The sequence below is a fragment of the Stegostoma tigrinum genome, chromosome 33 (assembly GCF_030684315.1).
Source record: "Stegostoma tigrinum isolate sSteTig4 chromosome 33, sSteTig4.hap1, whole genome shotgun sequence".
NCBI lineage: Eukaryota > Metazoa > Chordata > Chondrichthyes > Orectolobiformes > Stegostomatidae > Stegostoma > Stegostoma tigrinum.
This window is the reverse complement of record NC_081386.1, coordinates 7,438,941-7,451,145: the sequence shown is the minus strand read 5'-3', so window position 1 is coordinate 7,451,145 and position 12,205 is coordinate 7,438,941. Positions and strand designations below refer to the sequence as shown.

The following is a 12,205-nucleotide window of genomic DNA, read 5'->3' as shown; positions in this document are numbered from 1 at the left end:
CCCACCGCTGCCCCCACACCGGCCCCTCCTCTCACTGCCCACTGCTGCCCCCTCACCGGCCCCTCCTCTCACGGCCCACCGCTGCCCCCTCACCGGCCCCTCCTCTCACGGCCCACCGCTGCCCCCACACCGGCCCCTCCTCTCACGGCCCACCGCTGCCCCCTCACCAGCCCCTCCTCTCACGGCCCACCGCTGCCCACTCACCGACCTCTCCTCTCACTGCCCACTGCTGCCCCCACACCGGCCCCTCCTCTCACGGCCACCGCTGCCCCCACACCGGCTCCTCCTCTCACTCCCCACCGCTGCCCACTCACCGGCCCCTCCTCTCACCGCCCACTGCTGCCCCCACACCGGCCCCTCCTCTCACGGCCACCGCTGCCCCCACACCGGCCCCTCCTCTCACAGCCCACTGCTGCCCCCTCACCAGCCCCTCCTCTCACCGCCCACTGCTGCCCCCACACCAGCCCCTCCTCTCACCGCCCACTGCTGCCCCCACACCGGCCCCTCCTCTCACAGCCCACTGCTGCCCCCTCACCAGCCCCTCCTCTCACCGCCCACTGCTGCCCCCTCACCAGCCCCTCCTCTCACCGCCCACTGCTGCCCCCTCACCAGCCCCTCCTCTCACCGCCCACTGCTTCCCCCACACCGGTCCCTCCTCTCACCGCCCACTGCTGCCCCCACACCGGTCCCTCCTCTCACCGCCCACTGCTGCCCCCTCACCGGCCCCTCCTCTCACCGCCCACCGCTGCCCCCTCACCGGCCCCTCCTCTCACCTCTCACCACTGCCCCCACACATGCCTGGCTCTCACCCCAACCTCACCGGCCCTGCCCTCACGGTACGCTGCCCTCTTATGGGCCCACTCTCACTGCCCATTGCCATCTCTCTAACCCACCCTGCCCCCTCCCTGGCCCTGCTATCACTGCCCTTCTCCCCCTCACCGACCCCACTCTCACCGCCCAGCGCTGCCCCGTCACCGGCCCCCTCTGTCACTGCCCACCGCTGCCCCGCCTCTCACAGGCCGCCTTCTCACCACCCACCGCTGCTCTCTCACCGGCCCCTCCTCTCACTGTCCCCTCCTCTCACCGCCCATCGCTGCCGCCTCACCGGCCCCTCCTCTCACCGTCCCTTCCTCTCACCGCCCACCTCTGCCCACTCACCGACCCCTCCTCTCACTGCCCACTGCTGCCCACTCACCGGTCCCTCCTCTCACCGCCCACTGCTGCCCCCTCACCGGCCCCTCCTCTCACCGCCCACTGCTGCCCCCTCACCAGCCCCTCCTCTCACCTCTCACCACTGCCCCCACACGTGCCTGGCTCTCACCCCAACCTCACAGGCCCTGCTCTCACGGTACGCTGCCCTCTCATGGGCCCACTCTCACTGCCCATTGCCACCTCTCTAACCCACCCTGCCCCCTCACTGGCCCTGCTATCACTGCCCTTCTCCCCCTCACCGACCCCACTCTCACCGCCCAGCGCTGCCCCGTCACCGGCCCCTCCTGTCACTGCCCACCGCTGCCCCACTTCTCACCGGCCTCCTTCTCACCACCCACCGCTGCTCTCTCACCAGCCTCTCCTCTCACTGTCCCCTCCTCTCACCACCCACCGCTGCTCTCTCACCGGCCCCTCCTCTCACCGCCCACTGCTGCCCCCTCACCGGCCCTTCCTCTCACGGCCCACTGCTGCCCCCTCACCGGCCCTTCCTCTCACGGCCCACTGCTGCCCCCTCACCCGCCCCTCCTCTCACCGGCCCTTCCTCTCACCGCCCACCGCTGCCCCCTCACCTGCCCCTCCTCTCACCGCCCACCGCTGCCGCCTCACCGGCCCCTCCTCTCACCGCCCACCGCTGCCCCCTCACTTTCCCCCCACTGGCCCCTCCTCTCACCACTCACCACTGTCAGCTCACATGCCTGGCTCTCACCCCAACCTCACCGGCCCTGCTCTCACGGTACGCTGCACCCTCATGGGGCCACTCTCAGTGCCCATTGCCCCCTCTCTAACCCACCCTGCCCCCTCACTGGCCCTGCTATCACTGCCCCCTTCCCCCTCACCGACCCCACTCTCACTGCCCACCGCTGCCCCCTCACCGGCCCCTCCTGTCACCGCCTACCGCTGGCCCCGCTCTCACCGGCCTCCCTCTCACCCGCCCACCCTGCCCCCTCACTGGCCCTGCTATCACTTCCCCCTTCCCCCTCACCGACCTCACTCTCACCGCCTACCGCTGCCCCCTCACCGGCCCCACTTGTCCCCGCTCTCACCAGCCTCCCTCTCACTGCCCGCTCACATACCCAGCTCTCACCGCCCACCGCTGCCCCCTCACCGGCCCCTCCTCTCACCGCCCACCGCTGCCCCCTCACCGGTCCCTCCTCTCACCGCCCACCGCTGCCCCCTCACCGGTCCCTCCTCTCACCGCCCATGCTGCCTCCTCACATGCCCGGCTCTCACCACTCCCCCCCTCCCCCACCACCGGCCCCGCTCTCAGTGCCCATTGCCCACCTCACCAGCCCCGCTCTCAGCGCCTGCCGCCCTCCTCACTGGCCCATGGTCAATCCACTGTCACTGCAGGGCACGGCCTGTGTGGTCAGCTCCCGCCACATGGTTCCAGGCCGTGGCCCACCTCCTTAGGTAGGTAGTTTAAATGGGTTGGGGTGGGTGGGGGATAGAATTTCTGCAGAGAGGAGAGAGATAAGGAGAAAAAGAAAGAAAAATGAAAGGGAACTGGTGAGCAGAGTAGAACGCTGAAGAGAGTGACTTACCCTGTCACTATCTTATCATTTAAAAGACATTTACATCGGGGCAATATATTCACAGATATTTCAGGAAGACATTTCTTAAAAGGCCTGACATTAGGAAAATATTAAGCAATCCCAGTTTCACAGTCATTGGGAGCAGCTGTCCTGAACATTGAGAACCTTGCAGGTTTATGACTGAAAATAGGGTGTGAGATTAAGCATGGCTGCGATTTCAAAGATTCGGAACAAGCCAAATGTGGTACATGGTTTCTCTATATAGTGCAGGTTTCTGTGATTTTTACATTTTAGAACATAGAACATAGAACATTACAGCACAGTACAGGCCCTTCGGCCCTTGATGTTGTGCCGACCTGTCATACCGATCTCAAGCCCATCTAACCTACACTATTCCATGTACGTCCATATGCTTATCCAATGACAACTTAAATGTACCTAAAGTTGGCGAATCTACTACTGTTGCAGGCAAAGCATTCCATTCCCTTACTACTCTCTGAGTAAAGAAACTACCTCTGACATCTGTCCTATATCTTTCACCCCTCAATTTAAAGCTATGCCCCTCATGCTTGCCGTCACCATCCTGGGAAAAAGGCTCTCCCTATCCACCCTATCTAACCCTCTGATTATTTTATATGTTTCAATTAAGTCACCTCTCAACCTTCTCTCTAATGAAAACAGCCTCAAGTCCCTTAGCCTTTCCTCGTAAGACCTTCCCTCCATACCAGGCAACATCCTAGTAAATCTCCTCTGCACCCTTTCCAAAGCTTCCACATCCTTCTTATAATGCGGTGACCAGAACTGTACGCAATACTCCAAGTGCGGCCGCACCAGAGTTTTGTACAGCTTCACCATAACCTCTTGGTTCTGGAACTCGATCCCTCTATTAATAAAGGCTAAAACACTGTATGCCTTCTTAACAGCCCTGTCAACCTGGGTGGCAACTTTCAAGGATCTGTGTACATGGACACCGAGATCTCTCTGCTCATCTACACTATTAAGAATCTTACCTTTAGCCCTGTACTTTGCCTTCTGGTTACTCCTACCAAAGTGCATCACCTCACACTTGTCTGCATTAAACTCCATTTGCCACCTCTCAGCCCAGCTCTGCAGCTTATCTATGTCTCTCTGCAACCTACAGCATCCTTCGTCACTATCCACAACTCCACCGACCTTAGTGTCGTCTGCAAATTTACTAACCCATCCTTCTACGCCCTCATCCAGGTCATTTATAAAAATGACAAACAGCAGTGGACCCAACACCGACCCTTGTGGTACACCACTAGTAACTGGTCTCCAGGATGAATATTTCCCATCAACTACCACCATCTGTCTTCTTTCAGCAAGCCAATTTCCGATCCAAACTGCTATATCTCCGACAATTCCATTCCTCCGCATTTTGTATAATAGCCTATTGTGGCGAACCTTATCGAACGCCTTGCTGAAATCCATATACACCACATCAGCCGGTTTACTCTCATCTACCTGTTTGGTCACCTTCTCAAAGAACTCAATAAGGTTTGTGAGGCACGACCTTCCCTTCACAAAACCGTGCTGACTATCTCTAATCAATTTATTCTTTTCTAGATGATTCTAAATCCTATCCCTTATAACCTTTTCCAACACTTTACCAACAACTGAGGTAAGGCTCACTGGTCTATAATTACCAGGGTTGTCTCTACTCCCCTTCTTGAACAGGGGAACCACATTTGCTATCCTCCAGTCATCTGGCACTATTCCTGTAGACAATGACGAGTTAAAGATCAGTGCCAAAGGCTCGGCAATCTCCTCCCTGGCTTCCCAGAGGATCCTAGGATAAATCCCATCCGGCCCAGGGGACTTATCTGTCTTCACCGTCTGTGGGATTTCTAATACCTCTTCCTTGTGAACCTCAGTCCCACCTAGTCTAGTAGCCTGTATCTCTCTCCTCTTATGCTGCCAGACCTGCTGACTTTCTCTGCCATGTTGTAAAATTATTTCATATCTGTCAGCGCATTATATCCTACCTCAGTCTCACAACTGGGGAAGGGGCAGGGACAGATCAACAGGTATTAGAACTCACCATAACGGGAGGCGTAGTCTGCTCGTGGAATCAGGATGATTCGATCATAAACCTTAAAGAGCGGTTTCAGTTCGGCATCAAATGGGCGGCTTGATGTTCCCACCAACAAAACACGGTCCTCAGCTTTTATCTGTTTCAGCAACTTTGGCAAATTCTTCTTCAAGCGTTTTGGCTCCAACTGTCACAGAGCAGCCACGTTAGTGACAGGTCACACGGGCAGGAACCTGACAGTCCAATCCTCATCACCACTGCACAGCAAGCAAGCACTGTAACGGGACTGTAATCACCACTGCACAGCAACCTGGCACTGTAATGGGACTGTAATCACCACTGCACAGCAACCTGGCACTGTAATGGGACTGTAATCACCACCTGTCTACAACCTAGCACTGTAATGGGACTGTAATCACAACCTCACAGCAACCTGGTACTGTAATGGGACTGTAATCACCACCTGTCTACAACCTGGCACTGTAATGGGACTGTAATCACCACTGCACAGCAACCTGGCACTGTAATGGGACTGTAATCACCACCTGTCTACAACCTAGCACTGTAATGGGACTGTAATCACAACCTCACAGCAACCTGGTACTGTAATGGGACTGTAATCACCACCTGTCTACAATCTAGCACTGTAATGGGACTGTAATCACAACCTCACAGCAACCTGGTACTGTAATGGGACTGTAATCACCACCTGTCTACAATCTAGCACTGTAATGGGACTGTAATCACCACTGCACAGCAACCTGGCACTGTAATGGGACTTTAATCACCACTGCACAGCAACCTGGCACTGTATTGGGACTGTAATCACAACCTCACAGCAACCTAGCACTGTATTGGGACTGTAATCACAACCTCACAGCAACCTAGCACTGTAATGGGACTGTAATCACCACCGCACAGCAATCTAGCACTGTAATGGGACTGTAATCACTACCTCTCTACAACCTGGCACTGTAATGGGACTGTAATAACCACCTCTCTACAACCTGGCACTGTAATGGGACTGTAATCACTACCTCTCTACAACTTGGCACTGTAATGGTACTGTAATAACCACCTCTCTACAACCTGGCACTGTAATGGGACTGTAATCACTACCTCTCTACAACCTGGCACAGTAATGGAACTGTAATCACTACCTCTCTACAACCTGGCACTGTAAAGAGATTGCAATAACCACCTCACTACAACCTGGCACTGTAATGTGACTGTAATAACCACCTCACTACAACCTGGCACTGTAATGTGACTGTAATAACCACCTCACTACAAGCTGGCACGGTAATCAGATTGTAATAACCACCTATCTGCAACCTGGCACTGCAAAAAAACTGAAATAACCACCTTACTACAACCTGGCACTGTAATGGGACTTTACCACCTCCCTACAAGCTGGCACTGTAATAGGACTGTAATAATCACCTCTCTACAACTGAAGTCAGATTGTAATAATCACCTCTCTGCAACCTGGCACAGTAACGTTGAAATCACTTCGACGTGGCACAGTAATGGGACTGTAATTGGGACTGTAATAACCACCTTGTAGCGATGAAGCAGTGGGGTGAGAGATGTGAGGATGGTTATCGTTGTGATGGGGACAGGAGGGGGACAGAGTGTGACGAGTGAGGGAATGGGAATAGGTTGAATGGTGGGGAGATGGCAGATGAGGTAGAGTGAGTGGCAGAGGATTTGGGAGGAAGACTGAGTTGTGTTGGGTGAGGTTGGGGTGAGGGGTGATAGTTGTAGCGTTTCAGTGGTGTTTGATGGGTGAGGACTGGGTGAGGGGTACTGGGTTGGGGGTGGGGTTTCAGGGGGTGTGCACTGACCGCTCTCTCCTCTTTCGGCACTTTCTTCATGAAAGTTTTCTCAGCATCATCGATCCACAAGATTTTGTTAATGAATAGTTTTGTGTTCAGGCTGTATCCATTCACTCCTCACAGGCCTCAATTGAAATATGTAACTTAAGATGATAAGCGTCAGTGAATGATCTTCAACGAGTGATAAAAAGAGTCTGGTTTTATTCCAATATTGGTGCTCCTACTGAAATTCTCTCAGCAAATGGCTTGTATTTGAATCTAAGGTGGCCACTTCTGCATAGGGGATGGGTGAGATTTGCCTTTTTGAACTGATTTCTGGTTTAGCAGCTCTGAGACACTGTCTTCCGTGATCCATCATTGAATATCTGTTTCATATTTCTGATTTTAAAAAATAGTTACAAAGGGCAGGAGTTTTCAAACAATATAATTGGTTTATCTAGTTCTACAAATGATTGACCTTGAAAAAGCAATTTTGAAAATATAATTTTTTTTATTGGAGAATGAATTCATAATTATATCTTTTCAATTGATGTAATCATTCAATTTTTGAATCTCTGTAAAAATAGAAGTGAGACATTTGACTCTAGGCTCTTTATTTTAAATCAAATTCTGAAAGCCCAGATCTTATGAGTCAGCTATCAGTGTTTGTGCTCATAAATCTGCTTTTTGTAGACTAGCAGAAAACAATTGTCTCCGTTGCAAATAAAACTGTTGAAGTCAATACTAACTTCTATAAATAACAATCACTTTGCCAATGTTTCCAGCCTGTCATGTATATATCTGCTATGTTTCAGGCTTCATATATTTACAGATGCAAAGTCTCTATCGCATCCTGCAAATGCCTGTGTTCATCTAATTTTGAACAAATAGATATTTGTTCCATGCACAAGAGGTAGCCCAACTGCAACGACTGAAGGCTATTTCCGCCGATAAAGCTAGGGTTCTTTACTCTTGCCTCTGTGGCCACTTACATCAGTTGTGCTTTCTTCATCTTCATCATATCTCTACAGTATGGTAACAGCCCTTCGGCCCAACAAGTCTGCACCAACCCCTAGATCATCCCACCCAGACCCATCCCCCTATAACCCACTTAATCTACGCATCCCCGAACAGTACAGGCAATTTAGCGTGGCCAATCCACCTAGCCTGCACATCTCTGGACTGTGGGAGGAAACCGGAGCACCCGGAGGAAACCCACACAGACACGGGGAGAATGTGCAAACTCTACACAAAAAGGGTAGATAGCCAATCTGTAGCAGCAGCACATTGCATGTTTTGCATATTAAAATTATTTTAATCTCACGAAATAATTTACCGTTTGCAATAATGTGAGTAGTGGCGTAGGAGGGCATTATGTTCTGGTACGTTATGTTTTGCAACATTTCTGGTAACATGCTGGCAGTTGAGAACTTATTACTGATCAGAACATTGCACAGAACTTTTCTCACAGTGTCGTACACACACTGGCGGCCTGAACAAAGTGCAGCTCTTTCTATGGATCTGTTTGTTGACACCAATTGTGTTTGTGCATGCAATATTAAGTATCTTTTCATAATTAAGATGTGCTTTGCTTAACAGTTTATTTCTGTGACCCAATGTACTAGAGTCATACAATATGGAAAGAGACCCTTCAGTCCAACTAGTCCATGCGAACCATAATCCCAAACTAAACTAGTCCCACCTGCCTGCACTTAACCCATATCCCTCCAAACATTTCTTATTCATGTACCTACCTAAATGGCGTTTTAAATGTTATAACTGTACCCACACCTACCACTTCCTTGGGAAGTTTATTCCACACATGACCCACTCTGTATCAAACAAAAAAAAATTCCCTCATGCCTTTTTTAAATCTCCTCTCACCTTAAAAAAATATGCCCCCTAGACTTGAAATCCCCCAGCCTGCAGAGAGGACTCCTGCCACTCACCTTATCTCTACTCATTATTTTATAAACCTCTATAAGATCACCTCTCAACCTCCTCTGCTCCAGTGGAAAAAGTCCCAGCATCTCCTTTCAACCGAAACCTTCTATTCCTGGCAACATCCCAGTAAATCTCTTTTGAACCATCTCCAGCTTAATAACATCCTTCCTACAGCAAGATATCGAAACTGGACACGATATTCCAGAAGAGGCCTTACTGTTTTGCTTTAATTGATTTTTGGAAATATTTGTTGCTATTTTTGAGAAAGATCACAGCAATTGAGTATTCTCCTTGGTGTCAGCAAATATTGCCTACTTTTTAACCTATATGCACATTTATTTTTTCTCCCCTCCCCCCAGTGGCTGAAGGATCCTGCCCTGCAACAAAAGCGGAGGATGCTGTGTGGAGACATTATCTGTTTTCTTTTCATTACTCCTTTGGCCAGTTTGTCAGGCTGGCTGTGTGTTCAAGGAACTGTTGACCATTTCTACTTCAGTAGTAGTGTAGAAGCAGTTGGACTTCTTATCCTTTCAGCTGTTCTAATTACAATCTACCTACTTTGGACTACGGTGAGTATCCTTTGTAAACGCATGTACCGTATGAAATTTGTAGAGGTGCTTTTATGCAAACAGTACATTGAACCTAGCACGTAATGTTTCAATGCCACTTCCGGAAGATTTTTGAGAAATGGGCAAACACTGAATTTGCCAAGTAGAAGTCAACAGGACACAGCTCATGTTTACAAAAATCTAACTCCATTCAAATTCCAAAGTTGATTTCAAACCTAATGTACCTTGCTTATTTTTGGCTCCAGGCTTCTTTTCGTTATCACTTTCGACTGCTTAAAGATTGGAGACGGACCAACCAGAATGTGAAGCTGCTCATTCCAAAATCACAAGTATTATTTGGTAACAAAGCCAATCTTCTGGCTCAAAATTCAAGCATAATCGTTTCTAAAGAGACTATTGTCTAACTTTTGAAAAGAATTGCCTTGAATGCTGAGATGTACTATGCTGGCAGGAGGGACCAATCTTCCGAATTGTTGTAGAAACCAAGAAGGATGTATTATTTAGTAATGTGAAGATGGGTGAGAAATGTAAGCAGTTTACTGTGATTTTTCAATGAACAAGGCTAGTTCCCAATCAGCTTGTGGTATTTGTACTGGGGACTGTTTACTATTCCCTTTCTAATGGCAGGAAAGGCAAAGATGAATGTTTTGAATTGGTGGAAAACCCAGAGTTCTTTTTCCCTTTTGTGTGAATCCCTGTTTTGCAGATAGACATGTAATTCTTTGACGTTTGAGAGTTCTCATGTTAATTGATCGAAGAGCTTGTGCATTTTTTTTGGGAGTGGGGGTTGGGGAAAGAATGTACTTTTCTCCTTGAGAAAACAAAAATGACTAGGATGTAGCTGACCCTCATTCACATGTGGAGCTGCTAAACCCTGTGGCATTGTGTCTTCTCAAAAGATTTTGCTGCAACTGTCACCTTCCCTGGCGCAAGCATCACGTTGGTGGTGACAGTGAGTGGTCAGCAAACACATTGCTCCATTTAGACCCCTGCTGCCCATCCAGAACCACCTTCAAAGCATTTAAACAATTCATTACTGTTCCAGTGTGACATAATGAACAAAAAAAATTGCTTATAGGTCCAATATGACGTGTGTATTTTTTCTCTCCTTCGAAATGAAAACTTTGCTTGTCTGAATGAACCACAAGCCCAGGGAAATAGAAATTTCAAAATGACATTTATGAATTACCCAAGGATTTGTTAACCACATTAATCTTTCATTTTAATCCTGGTTTCAACTTCATCTTGGGTTCCACTGGCTGTTGCTCTGTAAGTGATTGATTTGTTAATTTGTAAAATGCTAAAGTGATTCATATTGCTCAATTTTGCACCTTCTTTAGCCAGGTTCTGGACAGTGAACGTTGTCAGGAACATGACCACTTTAGCCACAGTAACTTTGCAATCACTCATGGTGACAAAGGAACACCAAATAGGCAGTAAATAATTTGCATTGTGTTGCCATTAAAATAAATATTGACATTCAAAGTGGTTTAAGACTAAAAATGGTTTAAGACTAAAAATAGCTTGAAAGTGGATTGCTTTTTGTATATGTGAATGATAAATTGAAAATAAATGTCAAAATAGTCATGGAAAAGAATGAGGAGCAATTTTTGGTAAGTTACTTAATGTAAGTGAGATGTGAACCTGTTCCAGCTGGATGAATCAAAGACTGGCAGGCAATGTTAGCTGCCTTAACCGAGGACGTAGTTCAAGTGCAGCCATAGCAGCAATGAATTCCCGGGGAGCTGGCCAAGCACGCCGTGTCGGAGGGTACAGAGGCGGTGATCAAGTACACCAGCTCCAAGTGAAACACCACGTTGTGCTGAAAAAAAATAGCAGCAATGAATTGTACAGCACAGACACAGACCCTTTGGTCCAAATTACCCACGTCAATTACATATCCTAAATAAATCTAGTCCCATTTGCCAATATTTGACCCATATCTCTCTCAACCCTTCCTATTCATATACCCATCCAGATGCCTTTTAAATGATGTGATTGTACCAGCCTTTACTAATTCACCGCCCCCACCCCTGCACGCCCCCGCACGCGCGCCCCCCCCCCCCCCCCCCCCACCCCCCACCGAGCATGAAGATTGCCTCCTGGGTCCTGTTTGAATCGTTCTCCTGTCACCTTAAACCTAAGCCCTCTCATTTTGGACTCCCTTACCCTGGGAAAAAGACCTTAACTATTCACCTAATCCATTCAGGTCATGGTTTTATAAATCCCTATCAGGGCACCCTTCACCGTCTCACGCTCCAGGGAAAATAACCCTAGCCTATTCAGCCTCTCCCTATAGCTCAAACACTCCATGCCTGGTAACATCCTCATAAATCTTTTCTGTACTCTTTCAAGTTTCACAACATCCTTCCTATAGCAGGGAGACCAGAATTGAATGCAGTATCCCAAAAGTGGCCTAACCAATTTCCAGTATAGTCCCACAAGACCTCCCATCTCCTACACTCAATTCACTGACCAATAAAGACAAGCATAACAAACACCATCCTGTCTACTTGCAATTCCAGTTTCAAGCAACAATGAACCTAAACTCTAAGGTACTTTTCCATGAGGGGGGAAATGGTAATGCAACCAAAGCCAGAGATAGCAGCCACTCTCCCCTCCCCCATATGTACTTTTAAACACTGGAGGTAGATAGCTTGTTTGATCATCAGCCATAAAAACTTAGAAGAAATTGAGACAGTAGACATTTAAAGTTTCACAAGTTTATTGTGGCAGTGTTTCTCTAATACATTGTGAGCAGGACATTGCCAATCCATTCCCACATTTGATGCAGAGGCTTTGCTTTGGAAGACTCCTGGTATTCATGTGTAAGTCTCAAACCTGCACTTGGCAGCTGTCTAATGCGATGGTCAGGAGTTGGTCAGAGAGCTAAGCTTCCTTGGGTCCAGATATCACCTTGACAATAAATGGTCAACTGCATGCAAATGTTAAAACTGCAAAAAGGATAAATATGAAAAGTGCGCAAATATTTAAGGTAAATTGAGAAAACTGTAAATCAACCTTCAACTTAACACATGTAGTTAGACAGAAAATGAGCCCCCTGAAAAAGAACCCGCT

The 12,205-nt window shown here is 48.8% G+C and overlaps 1 protein-coding gene across 12 annotated transcripts in view; it reads left to right on the top strand.

The window, feature by feature from the left end:
* zgc:158785 (uncharacterized protein LOC791214 homolog) overlaps positions 1-10,724 on the top strand; it is a 39,369-nt gene extending 28,645 nt beyond the window's left edge. For all 12 annotated transcript variants that reach the window (XM_048563049.1, XM_048563050.2, XM_048563043.1 and 9 more), the window contains 2 exons: positions 8,918-9,127; positions 9,373-10,724. In XM_048563049.1, coding sequence (XP_048419006.1) covers positions 8,918-9,127; positions 9,373-9,531 — 369 coding nt within the window. In that variant the 3' untranslated portion in view covers positions 9,532-10,724. The remainder of the gene's footprint in view (positions 1-8,917; positions 9,128-9,372) is intronic.
* The last annotated feature ends 1,481 nt before the right edge of the window (positions 10,725-12,205 follow it).